Source organism: Halichoerus grypus, chromosome 12 (assembly GCF_964656455.1).
Source record: "Halichoerus grypus chromosome 12, mHalGry1.hap1.1, whole genome shotgun sequence".
In the NCBI taxonomy this organism is placed as follows: Eukaryota; Metazoa; Chordata; class Mammalia; order Carnivora; family Phocidae; genus Halichoerus; species Halichoerus grypus.
In genome coordinates, this window is record NC_135723.1 from 8,892,654 (window position 1) to 8,909,437 (window position 16,784).

The 16,784-nt window shown below is 45.8% G+C and overlaps 1 protein-coding gene and 1 long non-coding RNA gene across 4 annotated transcripts in view; one reads left to right on the forward strand and one right to left on the reverse strand.

The window, feature by feature from the left end:
• The first annotated feature begins 608 nt into the window (after positions 1 to 608).
• Positions 609 to 16,784, forward strand: part of EGFR (epidermal growth factor receptor) — a 199,863-nt gene continuing 183,687 nt past the window's right edge. For 2 of the 3 annotated variants that reach the window (XM_078059944.1, XM_036122804.2), the window contains exon 1: positions 609 to 1,221. Coding sequence is in view for 2 of the 3 variants with exons in the window: in XM_036122804.2 (XP_035978697.1) it covers positions 1,134 to 1,221 (88 nt within the window). In the remaining variant the exon portion in view is untranslated. The remainder of the gene's footprint in view (positions 1,222 to 16,784) is intronic. The other variant, XM_036122805.2, reaches the window with a different exon arrangement.
• LOC144379712 (uncharacterized) overlaps positions 3,244 to 16,784 on the reverse strand; it is a 140,548-nt gene continuing 127,007 nt past the window's right edge. Inside the window, exon 2 of the long non-coding RNA XR_013443054.1 lies at positions 3,244 to 3,276. This is a non-coding gene — a long non-coding RNA (uncharacterized LOC144379712). The remainder of the gene's footprint in view (positions 3,277 to 16,784) is intronic.

Sequence of the window (16,784 nt, forward strand, 5' to 3'; positions counted from 1 at the left end):
GGCTGTCTCAGGGCAGTGGGGCACCTCGCTTCTTAAGTGTCTCCACGGGTGTTTGTGTTAAGCCTTTATTCGAAGCGCTTGTCTTTTGCGAATTGACAGCACGGTGTTTGCTTTTTAGCTACTCCTGGCTGGTTCCTGGCATATGAAATGCTGTGGACTCTCTCGGTACTCATGCATTCATTCAACTAGTATTTTCCAAGGCCCGCCTCTGAGCCAGAGTTGGGTTCCCTTATTTCGGCCAATTTCTAGGGTGCTTGACGGGATGTGAAGGACCCTCAGACTTGAGAGCTCCAACTCAGACGCTTGGCACTCCTGCCAGGCGGGCGCGGCGAGGAACGACTCGGCTGCCAGGCCAGCCTCTGACCCCCATTAGGATCCTGGGGTGCAGTGGAGGAGTTGGGAGCCGGAATAAAGGAGTGGTTTCCCAGCCCTGCCATTATCTGGCCTTGGGCCTAAGGCGCGGCCGGTTTGCCTGGAGCTGGTACAACTTTGCTCCGCAAGTTGGAGGGACGAAAGGCGAAAATGGGGAACCCTGGTACGAATCTGGCTCAGCGGAGGTTGGGTCACTGAGTAACTGGGCCAGTCCGCGAGGACTGGGGCTTGAGGGAGAGCGCGGGGAACGTCCCGCTCAGAAACGAACTCCTCAGGGCGCCCGCCGGCTCCCGGACGCCGCCTCGTCCCCGCACGCCGGCCCTCCCGGGTGCGCTCGGGCCGACAGGGGCCACCGCTGTCCGTCACCTCCCCAGTCGGTGCCCGCCTGCGGTCTTCGCTGCGGACTCTTCCTCCCTTCTCCAAGCACGGCGCTCCTCCTCGGCTCCTCCCGATCCCTCCTCCTCCGCCTGGTCCCTCCTCCTTCCAGCCCAGCCTGCCCGGCCCCCGCCCCCGCGAGCTAGACGTCTGGGCAGCCCCCGCAGCGCGGCGGCAGCAGCCTCCGCCCCCGGCACGGTGTGTACGCCCGCGGTCGGGGCGGCCCGAGTCCGGAGCGAGTCCCGAGCGAGCCCCGGCGGCCGCCGCCTCCCAGACCGGACGACGGGCTACCTCCGCGTCCACCCGAGTCCTGTGTCGCCGCGCACGGCCGCCCGCCTCGGTCCTGACTGACTGCGGAGACCCGGAGCCAGCGCCTGGGGGCAGCGATGCGACCCTCCGGGACGGTGGGAGCCGCGCTCCTGGCACTGCTGGCTGCGCACTTCCCGGCGAGTCCGGCGCTGGAGGAGAAGAAAGGTAGGGCGAGTGCCGCCGGCCGCACGCCGCCTCCCGACGCGCGCCGCCCCGCAGCCCGCCCAGCTCGCGCTCGCCGCACCGCCCGGCGTCCCGCGCCTCCCGCCCCTCCTTTCCTGTTTCCTTGAGGATCGGCTGCGCTTCTGGCCGGGGCTGTGGGAGGAACGGGACGTTTCGTTTCTGGGCTGAGCGAGTCTAAGGCGGCCCAGGACGGGAGGCTCCCAGCGCGGGGCAGCGGGGCTGCGGGCGGGCTGTGGGAACCCCCGGCTGGAGCTCGGCGCCGCAGAGCGCTCGCAACTTTCCGTCCTCACTTTCCTGGCCTCCTGTGCGGCGTCCGCGGACCAAGGCAAAAACTTGGCGCGGGGCGGCTCTGGTTCCGCGGGGCGGGCTAGCGTTCCCGCACGTGCGCCCCGCGCTTGTGCTCCCGGAGGGCCAGGCCGGGCCCGGGCCGCGCGCCCGAGGGGCTTTGGGAAGCTGGGGAACGACAGCGCCCCCCCCGCCCCCCGGGAATCAGTGTCACTCCTCGGGCCTCCCGGGACAGGCGGCTTCCCAAGCGGACCCACTGCACGTCCTCCCTCCACCCGGCTCTCGTACTTGAGCCCCTCGGCTGGACCCGGCCTTGGCAGCCCGGGTCCAGGCCTGGGTGGGTCGCAGGACCCTGCAAGCCCCTTTCCCGGGTGTGGTGCTGTAACCCTGAGCTGAGAGGCCCGAGGGTCTCGTGTCTGCCTCTACCTGCGGCTACGGGGAAGGAAAGGCGTAGTTTCGTCTTAAACAAAAAAGGGGGTGGGGTCGGACCCGCCCCTTGGGCGCAGACCCCCCGACGCTTGCCCGGTTCTCCATCCTCCTGCAGGTCGGGGGGACCCAGGCTCCTGGCCAGCCCAGAGCTCCCCCCCAGGCGTCCACGCCCCTCGGGCTGGTGGGGTTTCGCTAAGTCGTCGCTTCCCGGGAACTTCCGAGATTTGCCCCCACCTGCAGCCCTTTGGTTGCGTATCCAGGCTTTAAGGTGAAGCTGGACAGAGCGGTGGGACCAGCAGCGGCGGGACAGCTGGGTCCTGCTGCCGAACTTCATAGGGGCGGAACCCATCAGGTCCCCACGGGTTTTTCAAAATAAGGCTCACAGCAAACTTTCCTTCTCAGAATCCCGAGCTTTTCTCGTTGGGATGTTCCTTTTAGCTTTTGGGGGAGTTTGACATTGGGCCAACCAAAATATTAATTTTTAAAAAAAGGACCGATGTCCGTGGTTCATGGGTGCCAAATGTCCAGACTGAACATGAGCGAGTCTGGCTTCGTGACTGCTGGCCATAAACCCACTTGACATGAGAAACATGCCTCAGAAGGTTTAATTACACAATTTCAAAATCAAGCAGCCCGGGTTCCAGGAGTCAGGTCGGTACTTGCTGTTGACGTCATTGGCATAGGGAGTCGGGGTTTGGTGCTGAGTGAGTTTGCTAGGGGAGCATTAACGCATAAACCAGTGGTTCCCAAACTTTGTTGCACGTTAGAATCACGTAGGATTTTAACAAAACAAAACAAAACGAAAACTGATGTCTGGCTCCCACCCCCAGACATTCTGATTTCATTGGTCTGGGATGAGACCTGGGCATCAGGATTTTTAAAAGGTCCTCTGGTGATTCTGTTGGGCAGCCAGGTTTGGGAGTCACTTCGGTAGGGAAGAGACTGGTAAAGTCTCTGGAAAGATTACCTGCCGGTGTATGGAACATACAATCTTTTGGAACATCTGGAGTGTTAACAATCTTGCAAAATATAGGAAAGAGGAGGTGGGGGGTGATTTCAGTAATAAGCGATTGGTCTTATCACTGACAGAGCTGGTGGAAAGCTTTGCGTCCTCTAAGGGGTCTGAAGGGCTCACCTTCATCTCTGCTGAGAGTCCTGGAGACTGTGGTCCTGCTCCTGAATCAGCCCAAGATAAGAGTCCTCTCAGGCAGGTGGTATCTCTCCCTCTCTGCTTCAGGGGACCCCCCGCCTTATTTTAAATTGACTCTTGGAGCACCTCCAAAGCATCACTTTTTTTTTTTTTTTTTTTTTTTTTTTTTTTTACTCCAGAAGTGTTCACAGCTCTTTGCTATTACCCCTTTGAACACTGCTATTAGCGCTTGGAGACTTGTTTCTGAGAAAAATATAAATACCACTTAATTTGACTGTCCTGTATTTGCTTAAACAGAATGCTCCTGAATAAAATTGTGAGAGTAGGCGAACAAATGTCATTCTGTTAAAGTAACATTAAGCAAACAATTTCAAAGGGTAAATTATTAAAAATATAAAATGAGATATTTTTCTAAAAGGTGTTAAAGACCCATGTCAAATTCAGTCTTCAAGAAAATTGGTTCATTTTAGAGAGACTTTTTTGGTTCTAAGATATGGTATCTTCTGTTCTTATTGCACTTAGTACTGTCAAACACTGTTTTAAGTGTCCTTTTGATCCTTACATTAAGCATATGTAGTGGGTACTCTATTTATAAAATGAGAAACTGAGGTACAGAGAAGTAAAGGGACTTCCACATTTCGTGAGAAGCAGAGCCAGGATTCAAACTCAGGCCTTCTCACCCTAGAGTCCTGCCTCAACCACCTAACTCCACCGCCCTGTACGAGTTCTGGTTTCAGGACAGCCAGCTCAGGTGTGTGCGATCATCCAACGTCCGATGCTGGGAGCGGGGAAGAAGAGGACCAGGGAACGGGTTCCTTAGGATTGGTCTCTGTGTGAAACGTCTATTTGATGGTCTAGACTCTTGCTCATTTCCTCAGTAGTCACTCTGCTTGCCTTAGGTGGAGGCAGCTCAGTCACCAGAACAGCAGTGAGCTTGGAGATTGCTTGGGGTTGTTAAGCAAGCCCCTCCCTCTTGCAAAATGGAGAGGTCAAGGTGTTGCCCTAGAAGAGAGCCTGGGGGGTGTTCTGGAGAGTGCAAGAATTCTCAAGCGAGGAGCCTGTCTCAGCGGCTTCTCTGAAGACGTTCTCCATTCAGTAGGTCTGGGCTGTGTTGAAGAGGAATAAATGAGAGGATTTTGAACCGTATCCCAAGTGAGGAACCACTACCCTCTTTTCTCTAAGGAGTTCAGATGTGAGGAAGCCCAGTTCAGTCCTGGCCTGGAAACCAGGAGGTCTGTCTTCTCATTCCAGCTGTGTCAAGGCAGACATGTCACTTACCAGCTCCAGGCCCCTGAGTCCTCATTTCTGAATTCAAGGAGTATTTATTGAGTGCACAGAATGTGCCAGACATTATGAGTTAAAAGGGGCAGCAGTGATCTTGATAGTTTCTACTATTGCTTCCACAGTGTGACTCTTTAAGCCATTAATTATAAGTACAGATGGTCTTCGATTTATGATAGTTTGTCTTAAAAGTTTTTATTTTATGGTGGTGTGAAAGCAGTGCACATTAAGTAGAAACTGTACTTGGAATTTTCATTTGGATTTTTTCCCGGGCTGGTGATACTCGGTAGGCCCCTCTCCCGTGATACTGAGTGGCAGCCACACAATTACGAGGGTCAACGACCGACACGCTGACAACCGTCCTGTTCTTCACTTTTAGGACAGAATTCGATAAGTTACGTGAGATATTCAACACTTCATGTAAAATAGACTTCGTGTTAGAGTTTATCCACCTGTAGGCTAATTGTAAGTGTTCTGAGCACGTTTAAGGTAGGTTAGGCTAAGCAATGATGTTTGGTAGGTTAGGTGTATTAAATGCATTTTCAACTTAAAATATTTTTACTTTACAATGGGCTTGTGGGGACACAGCCCCATCATAAGTCAAGGAGGATGTGTGTTAGTAAATTGCTTTCCAAATCTGAAGAGGAGACCAGAAATCTATGTATCTGTCATGTATTCACACCTGTGTAGCTCTGTCTGGCAGTAACAGGTTGATGCCTCCAGTAGGTTTTTGACCATTATTTCCAGCTTTATGTATTTAGTTTCCTAGTCTGTAATTTTTCAAAAACCTATTCTGAAGTTTGAAGAAGCCGATTGCCAAAATCCATCGTGCTACATAATTAGACTTGGTCCACGTGAGAGCACTAATGTGTTTTGAAATGGTTTTAGAGGTAATGTCAGTGAAGATGAAGGATTCCGCCCTGTGTAAAAAGAAAATACTCCCTTTTTGTTTTCTCCTCCCCTTTGATCTGAGCTTCAGGACCAGCAGCTAGCGTCTGAAACTTTTCTGACAGGAGTGGCAAGCCAACTCTAATATTAAATTGATGATTATGGATGTTCAGGGAAGATAGCCCCACGCTGGTGCCCGGGGCCCCAGCATTAGGGTGGGATCAGAATGTTAGGGACGCTCAGCTTGTTGAAGGACCCACCTGGGAAATCATTTGGCCCTTGCCCTGTGGCTTGCTGTGAAAGGTGTGTGTGTGTGTGTGTGTGTGTGTTTTAATTTGGACTTAGTAAGTACAGTAGAAATGGGCTGATTTAAAGTTAGGTTTTAAAAATAGGGGTATGTTTTGAGAAAAATTCAAAAGCTCAAAGTTCTAGAATGGTTCGTTCACCCAGGCATTGTTTCCATGTATAGTTTCAAAACTAGATTCTGCTCTTCAGATCTGTACTGAACTACTTTCACTTTGTTTTCTTCTGTCACTTTTGGACATTTTTAATTATAAACACTTTTGGCCTCAGTTATTACTGTTTTATTCTTAAACCATCAACACGTAGGGAATAGAATATAAAACTTGTTCCCATGGGCCATTCCCATTGACATCATAGCTTCTGTCCGTTCCTTCTTTTTCATTTTCCTCCCAAAAAGGTTGTCTTCTCGAAGACAATTCCAACAGTTGGCTCTTTGCACAACATCTCAGGATAGTCTGCCATCCAGCCCATGGGCATGAGCAGGTTAGTTTGAATTCAGGCAAGGATCCAAGCTTATGTCAAATAACCGGTTTGACTGAAATTTTCACTTTTTCAGAGTCATTAGGTACAGCCTCCTTGCTACACATTTAGATAGACACACTCAATTCAGTTGTCTAGAAATTTCCCCCAGCCAGCTGGGAGCAGGAGGGGTATTTTAGGGCCAGTGAGCAGCGGTGGCTTGTTTACTTAGCCCTGTTAGAAACTAAGTGCTGGATTTGACATATTAATCTCTGAAGGCCCTGAAGTATAATATCAAATGCCTGACCCTGTTGACTAAGCATCTGTGAATTGCATATGCTTAAAATACATTCTACTCCTACCAAATTTCAGCAGCTTGCTTCAGAAAGTAGTATGTGAAAGTGAACACAGGGGGATAGAATTTCCTTCTTCGCTCCAAGTTCTAGCCCATGCTGGTGGGCCAGCACACCTGGCCCTGATTTAGTAGAAATAATTACATAAGTTAACCTCTATTGTTTGTCCTTAGAGTATAAGGACACGAAGTGCTACCTATTACAACTTAAGCTTTTATTTTCTTTGTGCGTGAACCACAGTGAGCAGTTTGAACTGTTCATCTGCATTTGGAGACGAATCAGAGTTGGTACTTGCCCTTTAGTCAGCGAGGAGAAGAGAGATCTCTAGATAACCAGTGCGTCACAGAAGCAATGATAGAATTCTGTACAGGATGAATTCTTCTGGTATTACTCTTTGCTTTTAATTCCACCTGGAGAGGGGGCCAGGTATCCACCCCAAGCTGTGGGTATTTCCCTGGAGACTACAATACGAAGGCAAAGGCCCGAGGAGCACTGGTTATTATTCAGTGTGATGGGAGGAGAAAGGGGAGATGGGGCGGCTACCCTTCATAAGGGCTTCGCTGCTGTCCTCCCGTCCGAGGGGAGGTGCACCGGGGACATGCACCGGGGACGTCTAAGCGGGGAACTGGCACGAGGGGTCTGGTGTTTGAGAAAGAGGACTCGAGCAGCAAGGTGGGGAGTGGACTGCGCAGGCAACAGTGGAAATAGGGAGAGAGCTGACTTCTGCGGGCCAGGAGAGATGCGGGCGGGAGAGCAGAGAGGATGCAGAAAAGTGACTCAGGCTGACCTGGAGGCAGTTAATGTGTAACCAGGACAAGACGTAGAGGATCCCAGGTGACACACAGGGTTCTGGCTTGGAAGGCAGGATAAACACTGTCGCCACTCACAGAGGCTGTGAATGCTCCAGGAGGAAAAGAGTCGGTTGGGTGGATGCGAAGTGCCCAGATGGAAAAGTCGAGGGGCTGGTAGAGTATACAGGTCCAGAGCCCAAGAGAGCAGCGTGGCCTTGAATTGTCATTTTATGAGATGTTTCAATTGCACGTATTGTCTTTGGCCATAAAAGAGCCCTCCCCCAGGCTGTCTCATGCTCGCTGTCTCCATCCGTATGGATCCAGGCTGGGTTCTGGGTTACCGGCTGCTTTCTTCACTAGGCTGCTGTGGGTTAGCAGCCCGATCAGTTGCAGTTACGAGCAACTGATAAGTAATGTAGTGTGCATATAAGAACCTTGGGAGTCGTATTTGTATAATGCCACACATTGGGCATCCCGCATTTCTTATCGACGACACTGTCACCTGTCATCGTATAAATGTGAATGTCTTATTAGAGCACCTGCTGAGGTTTTAGAATTTCCTGCTTCATTTTCCTAAACGACCATGAGGAAACTTAGAACGTCAAAAGTAAAATGCCTGGGAGGTGACACATTTTACGTCTAAAAATGAAAATGGCATTTTTAAAACTTATGGCCGGATGTGAAGAATTGAACTAGAATCTGGATTATAGTTGATAGTTCTAGCATTCTTCCCGGGAGCATGATTTGGCCCTTTACAACTTGTTATGAATAAGAAAAATGATTACTTGACGTCCTTTATTTAACTCCTACAGAAAACAAAGAGAGAGACAAAAGTCTTCATAATTCTAGACATAATAAGTGCACGCCGGGTCACACTGAAGTCAGAAAGGGTCTCTCAGATTAACTGGGGAACCACTGCCACTTGTGAGAGGACATCTGTGTCCTGATTCACTGTTGGAAATTGCACAGATTAACCTGTTGATTTGCAGAGAGCATTTGGAAACAGGTAGATTTGTAACAAAGGATAAAGTATGGCTGTTGGTTCTCCCTTGGGTACTCATGCCTTTATGTAAGAGGAAATACAGAAGTGGTTCTAGACCACTTTACTTAGCAGCGGTTTTAAGAACATTTTTGAAGGATTTTCCTTTAAAACCAGAAACGTGATACCTGAAGGTTTACCACTGTGCACTCGCAGGCCTCCGCATGCTGCGTAATGTCATGATTGCCTTAGCAATTGCGTTTCCTTACACATGATATAATGATATCCTTATAACTGTTTGAAAGAGCCTTTCTTTTACTCCAGGTTTTGTAGAAAATTGGTGCATTGCATATAATCCCTCCGATATGACAAATTTAACATTTTGAGGGGAAAAAACTGTGCATGTTTTAGTTTATTTGCCCACACTCATAAATTCATCCCTATTTTAGAGTCTGGAATAAAAACAAATCACTTATTGAATCTGTGCTAGTCCTCAAGGATGGGCATGTGTGCCTGGAAAAGTTCTTACCAGCATAAATGAGATTTCAGAAAGATTGTTTTATAACGTCAAAAACCTGGGTTTGCTTATTTACCAGCAAACACTGAATATCTGACAACTGCCGGCTTGTCTGTGTTTACACAGCATCTCCTAGTTCATTCTTATGTATCACAAGTTGTAGCAGATGGTTAAATTGTGCTGAGCAAGATCAATTAGACAAACCATTTGAAGTGTGTTCTAGTACTAACTTTCTTTCTTTTTTTTTTTTTTAAAGATTTTATTTATTTATTCGACAGAGAGAGACACAGCGAGAGAGGGGACACAAGCAGGGGCAGAGGGAGAGGGAGAACCGGACTCCCCGCTGAGCAAGGAGCCCGATGTGGGGCTCGATCCCAGGACCCTGGGATCATGACCTGAGCCGAAGGCAGATGCTTAACGACTGAGCCACCCAGGCGCCCACTAGTACTAACTTTCAAGATCCGTTTTTGAAAGTATATTTTAACACAGTATTAGAAATTTAAATAATTATCGTCTCTTTTCCAAGAAAAGAAAAAAAAACCCAGAACCCGCCAATTTCATCTACTTTTGATTCCACATGAATGCCAGAAAAAAGAAAGGTGGTTGTTGAAGAATTATTATGCCACCTGTTGGCTTTTAAGATACTGATTTTAAGGGGCCTTTCCCTATGATGAATTTCAGAACATTTTCTTGGCTTTGATTTGCTGCAAAGTTAATAGAGAATCAGAAACCTTATCCTTATAGCTACTTCTTGCTTTCTTTACCTCTGCTGGCATTTCCTGGTGGTTTAATAGACTGTATGCATGCACTGTATTTATGAGTGAGAATAATGTATTGCCTTAATCTGTCCTCCCTCCCTTCCTTCCTTTCCTGCTTCCTTCCTCTCTTTCTTTTTTGCAAGCGGTTATGAATGAATCTTCACCAAGAAAGAAAATTTTGATGTATGACTGTAAATGAAAAACTTTGACAAATGACTGCAAAAATATATTATGTAGTTTTTTCAAGTTAGAACGTCAGAGGCATTCAGTGTTTATGATTATTTTTAATACAAATATGAATAGACATGTATCCTTCCTTCAAAAGTTGTATTGCTCAGGGAGTTTTTCTTAGGACATGGCTTAATGCATTTTTCTCCCCCTGCAATCTGTTGTTAGTTATAATAGAGAAAACAGGTTAGGATCTACCTTCCCAGTTTCAGCTTCCATAAAATAACTAAACTAGATGGTTTGATGGCTCCTAGTAGCTGCAAACATCTATGAAATTAAAAGCCAATCTAAATGCGTGCAAAATACACATTTAAACTTGTAAATAATAAGTGTGCTGTCTCTGTGATTTAGATGTTAAAACACTGATGTCATAATAATAATAATACCTTGCATTTGTATAGCACTTTACAGTTCACACAATGCCTTAACATCCATCTCTCCAAGCTTCCTAACAACCCCACAGGATGGGGATAATTATCCACATTGAAGGTGAGGGACTCAGGCTTTCAGCGATTCTGCAGTTTGCCCATGATCACCAAGCTAGTCCACATTAGGGGCGGGGAGGTTTTCCTGCCATACAACAGACACCGTTTCCTGACACCACATGTCTCCAAAACTCGCCTTCCTCCTCCTTTAAGACACCATTGCTTTTTAACTATTGATGCCTCCCCTCACTGGTAGTCCTATTTGTGAATGGAAAGACTAACATAGAATATTCTCAGATTTTTTTGTTACACTTCTATTCCTTGTACCCAGTGCCCCTCACAATTTTGGTATATTCTGCTCCAGTTTTGTTCTTTCCCACTTTTTTCTTGTTATGAAGTTTTTTTTTTTTTTAGAGTTAAGTCTCTTATATATGCATTGTAATTGCACATTTCCTATGATACAGGGCAATAAATTTATGAGCCTGGAAAACATCTCCTTTAGAAATTAGAACTATGACTTTTTGAAGTTGTGTCGTGAACTTCTGTAAATTGCCAGACCTATAAATACTCGAGGTAAAAATGAAGAGAGAAAGCAACTTGATGTAGCAGTTGGGTCAGTCAGCAACGCCTATGGCAAAATGCGGTAACACACACAGAGTCATTTCTGTGATTTAAATGAAGCACACACTTAAACTCGTTAAGGTGTATAAATAGCTATTATGAAGAAGACAAATTTAACAAATTGTGGACACTCCAGGATTGCTGGTTTTCTATATCAGATCCTTTATAAGAAGCCATTCTGCCTGAGATCATACATGGAAGCGTTGACTTTAAGGAGAAATTATTACAGAAATCACAGTTCTCACTTAGAGGAGTGTCCTTGTATGAATGAATAGAATGTGTGATGTGACAGTTAGTAGATCTGTCATTGATGGTGGTATACCTTTTCCAAAAGAAATTTCAGAATACAGTGTTTATTTTCCTCCATTAGGAAGGAAAGAACTTCTTTTCTTATTGTTTCTGACATAGTGGAAACTTCAGCACTCCAGCAGAAACTCCTCCCACGCACATTTATATTTCTTAATTATAAAGCAAAGTAGGAAAAAGTCCCGTATGTAAACTGAATAAATGATCTTTAGTTGTCATTGATGTTGTAGAGATTTAGAGAATATCACTCAGGGAAAACTTTTTTTTTTTTTAAAGAGCCAAAGGTGATGCATCTTTTGTTGAATAAGTAAATTTTCCAGTCAGCATGCAGTTAGTATATTGATTTTCAGGGTGGCTTGCTTAGTAATTGGCCTCTATGCATTGCAAAAATTATTTGGGCAAAAGCTATGCCACTTCACCTTCAATCAACAAAAGTCCACCCAGCCAAGGCAGAATAGACAAAGTTGAGCAATTTGGTGAAATGGGACAGCATAAAGTGTCAGACTAGTTGCTCAGTTTTTCACTTCACTTTTGACTTCTAAAGACTCTCTCTCTCTCTCTCTCTCTCTCTCTCTCTCTCTCTCTCTCGTTTAAATGCAAACTCAGTGATGTGCCTGGTTTGGAGCAGAGGCATCGAATGGGAAAAGTCCCAGACGGATTGAAGACCTGGGTGGTTATCTGAGTCCATCTTCCCTCATGCGGGAGCCTTGTTCTTAAAGTCTTGGCTAGAAAAGCCAGGCTTTGAGAGTGTTGGGCATGGCTACTACATATTCATAATGTTGCCCAGTTGCGAAAACAAAACGTTCAAACGATAGCCAGGAAAATAAGTAGGCATGAATTCAGGGCCTGAACCATGCTAATGAAGCCAGTGAAAACGGGGTGCCAGGGTGGGGAAAATTGCCAGTAGTGTATATACTTCTCTGGCAGTTTGGGGGAATTTTTTTCTTTCCTCCTCGGATGTTGTTCTGGGAGGAGGTCAGACTTTATTTCCCTTCTAGGCTTGCTTTCTCTCATCTAGGTGATAGGGGAAGAGCTCGAGCAGGTGGTAGCCACAGGTGTGCTGAATGCAGGCTTGTAGTCTAGTCGAAATTTTATAGGTTGGGTGACTTCTGAACACTATTTACAAGGTTGAATTTTAATTAAAAGGGAACCACTAGGTACCACATAGTGTAATAACAGTACTGCTCATCTCCTGATCGTCACAGGTCCTGTTCACAAGATGTTCTGCTAAGCCCAAAAAGGCCTGGGCTAAGTTTAAGAGTAGTTTTAAAAGTAATAGATAATAACTAATTAATACCTGGTGATTTTGAAAGGGACCATCAAACAGGTCAACTCAATAGGTGTCTTCTTAGAGGTGGAGAGAGAACAATGAGCTCAGTAAGTCTGTCTCTGTCTGAGGAAGCAGCATTGCGTTAGAGGTTCAGTGCGCCTTTCAGGGGCCAAGTCGTCTGCAGATGAATTTCCTTACAAGGACAGTTTGACCTGGTGAAGCTTCACCTGCACACACTTCTTTTGAGCCTTGCAATATGGAGTAAGCAGAACCTGGTGCGATCCAGATTGGTTCTCATATTTTTTTTGGGGGGGGGGGGATGTGCATCATGACGTGAGTGACCAGGGTAATGCTTACAGGGGAACACTGACTCCAGAGATGGGTGACTGCTTGGTCTCCTGGCCATCTGTGTGGGCGACGGCATCTGTCTGGCCCTCGGACTCAACCACACTCCCTGTTCGTAGTATTATTTTGCAGCAGATGCTTCTGGTCGCCTATCAGGTGGGTACACCCACTCGCTGGTATAGATTCTCCCGAAGAATCTCTGTCCCTTTGTATTTTTTTTTTTTCTGGCTGCAAAGTGGAATGCATAGGTCATTGATTAAAAATGGGAAAAATATTCCAGGGTTTTGTGACTCAGAGGAAAAGGGGACACTTCCTCAGCCAAGAGTTGACTACATTTTCGGGGTGAAGGGGACTGACCAAGCCAGAGGTCAAAAAAGCCGCCTGTGCCAATTGTTTAGGGCTCTTGGCATAACTCTGCTCTTAAAGGCTACTCTAGGTGGATGCTTGTGAAAGTCCTCTGGTTCTAAGTGTGTCTGAAATGATCATGTCTATAATTTTCTCAATCTGAACACTATTATAATAGGCTAAAGAATGCATTAGGCCAGTGATTCTAGACTAATCTAACATTTGATGGATGTTTTTGTTGTTGTTGTTCCCGAAAAGGCAATAATAACCTTCTTATAGCTAGCATCTATTTGATGTTAAATATTTTTATAAGTAGGAAAACCAAAATGTATACATGGGACTAAAATGAGTATACAAGACAATAAATATACCAAAAAAAAATCTCTAGACCTGTTGTGTGGTGCTTTTCTTTGGATAAAAGTAATGCACTAAGGCTTTGTCTCCTCCACATGTATGGGACCATGCAGGATGTGACAGACAGGGGTGCTGTCTCTGGACGCAGGCCCCACTTTGGTTGCAGGGTGCTGTTGGCCAAGTTGAGTAACTACTGGGAGTCCTGGTTTCCTCATCTGCAGAATGATGATAATAAGGGCACTTACCTTGGGGCACCTGGGTGACGCAGTCGGTTAAGCTTCTGACTCTTGGTTTTGGCGCCGGTCGTGATCTCAGGGTGGTGAGACCAAGCCCTGCATCGGGCTCCAAGCTCAGCGAGGAGTCTGCTTAAGACTCTCTCTCCCTCTGCCCCTCCTCCCACGCTCTCTCTCTCTCTCTCAAAAATAAATAAATCTTAAAAAAAAAAAATAATGCACTTATCTCATGGGGCTGGTGAGGATGCAGTGGGATGGTTTGTGTAGAGGAAGGAGCGCACAGGGCCTGTCCCCGGAGCACATTCTAGAAGGCCTGGATGTTATCTGTTTGAAGGGCTGACTCGCACTGTGACCTATGCCCCTCACCATGACCTTAATGACCCTATTGTAGGTGTAGAGGAACCTGAGGTTTAGGAAGGTCCTCTCACTTACCCAAGGTCATCTGCCTAGGAAGGGTAGACTCTGGCCTGTGACTGGGGAGCTCGTGCCCTTCACGGCTGCAGGCCTCTGCCCCGGATGTCTGCCCTGCTCTCGGGCCCTCGAAAGGCCACAAGACCCAGGCAGGGGAAGGCTCAGCTCGCTTTGCCCCCTCGCTGCCCATCTCAGGACTCCCAGAGCACAGCCATTTGACCCCTCTTTCCTTCCATGGTGGGCCTTACTTTCCCTTGAAAGAGGATTGTTGTTTTCCTGCGTGGCTCTGGGCCAGCCTTTGAAATGCTCTTCATTTCATTGTACAGCCCACTGATTTATTCCGGTGCTGTTTTTACTTTCAGACTTGTTATGGCTAATGTGAAGGCTATTGTTTTGTCTGTTTTCTCCTGCTCATTCTTTCTCCCGTTTCGTGGCATACATGGCCATGAGGGGCATGCACGGTTCCCCCATCCAGCCTTCATGTCTTCAGGGTCCCCTGGACACCGGGACCATCTCACAAGAGGAAGGCAAACACCCTGGAGCCCTCGGCCCTTTCGGCAACAGTTAAGCTTTCTAAAGAGAGAAAATAATGGGTATGCATTCTCTCTTTTAATTATTATTTGATCTGACTGATACTTTCCTCTGGGACTCCATCCTCACACCTGCCTTTGGTCCCTATTCTTCCCCTGGTTCTTAATAGCAGGGCCTGCAGGTGTTTATATGGACCAGGAAAAGTGCGTCAATCTCTCGATCATTGTTTTCAAATTTGCAAGGTAGCAGACTGGTCACGAATTAACATACACTAGAGACTTGCTATTTCCTACCAGCAGTATATTAAAGTTATTTTTAAAGTTGTTTTATATCTGTGAGTAAAAATAAATTTCTTTTGCTGCAAGAAACACCAAAAATGGAAAAGCTAACAGTTCAAAGATGATAATTTATCTTGTAACTACGGCTAGCAGCCTAACTGCTTTATTAAACAGACGATTTCTGAGATTATTTGATTTACAAGTGGGTTGAATGGGGTGGATCTAACCTTTGGGCGTTTTCTCCATCTGTGAGCTTTCTGGACTCACCACGGCGTAGTCGTGGAGATGTAACATGCCTGGAGCGCTCCATTTGGAAACATAAGAGACACAAAAGGAAGAGACTCTCACTACCTATATGTAAGGCTCTGGGAGGCAAACTTTTTCTTTTTTTTCTTTTAGTATTAACTTCATGGTTACCATTTATTTTTTAGTGTTAAAGCAGTGGCAGGGGGTGAGTGTAGGGCAGGGGGAATGTGTGGTTAGAAAGGAAGAATTAAGGAAGTTAACTATTATGCATACCCTAGATAATGTTTTCAGGCATTACATTCTTCACTTTCAAAACACATTTTAGAGTAGGTATTTGTTTGAACTTAATATTTTGGTCTCACTTCTTTTCAGTGTTTTTTTTAGAGGTTAACAGAGAAGTTTAGATTTTTTAAAATTGCTGTAGTTCTTAGAAAAATCATACTAAAAACAAAACGCCGACCATGTTACATAAATAAGAATAGTGGCTTGCTGCAATAGCAAAGCTTTTTGTTACTAGCTTTTTATTTTGAAAGAATTACAGATTCACAGGAAGTTGCAAAATAGGCACAGGGAGGTCAGGTCGGCGCACCCTCTCCCTAACCTCCGCCAATGGTAACATCTTAGTAGGAAGTTTTAAATATTTAGTTTGACATCTTTATCTAATATTGACCTAGGCTAAACGCTCACTGTTTTAATTAGCTAGTGAGATGGTATTATAGAAATCATCATGTTCACAATACTGTTTAGAAGTTACTTTTTACGCTTGTTGGTCTTTAACTCTTGGAGGCCATGCAGGAATGAGGGGGAAAGGGAAAAAGGGATAGAGGAAAAGCATAGGTAGGCAGACAGACAGATTGAGAAACAGAGAGAGAGAAAAACAGTATAGAGGTTCCTCAAAAAGTTTAAAATAGAACTGCCCTACAACCCAGCAATCACACGACTGGGTATTTACTCAAAAAAATACAAAAATACTAATTCGAGGGGATACATGCCTCCCTGTGCTTCTAGCAGCATTATCTACAATAGCGAAAATATGGAAACAGCCCAACTGTCTATCAACTGAAAAATGGATAATGGATAAAGAAAATGTGGTGTGTGTGTGTGTCTATGCATACATATTATATATTCCATTATATATATATGTATTCCTATATATATATAGGAATATTACTCAGCCACCAAAAATAATGGAATCTTGCCATTTGCAACAACGTAAATGGACCTAGAGTGTATTATGCTAAGTGAAACAAATCAGTCAGAGCAAGACAAATACCATATGATTTCATTCATTTGTGGAATTTAAGAGACAAAACAGATGAACATAGGGGAAAGGAAACAAAAGAGAGGGAGACAAACCGTATGAGAGACTCTGTAACTATAGAGAACAAACTGAGGGTTGCTGGAGGGGAGGAGGGTGGGCGGATGGGCTAGGTGGGTGATGAGTATTAGGGGGGGCACTTGTGATGAGCACTGAGTGTTGTATGTAAGTGATGAATCACTAGATTCTACTCCTGAAACTAATATTACACTATATATCAACTAACCAGAATTTAAATAAAAACTTGAAACAAAAAAAAAAAAGAGAGAAACAAAGAGAGAGATGGGTTTTCTTTCATTGACTGGACAAACCAAACACCCTCTCGTAGTTTTTGGGTCAGTTTGCATGAGCTAAGTTTATCTTCTATTCAAATCACAAATGGTTTGGGTTTTTGTGTATGTACCACCTGTTCAGCCCGTGTTTGTTTTCATCTATTTGTCC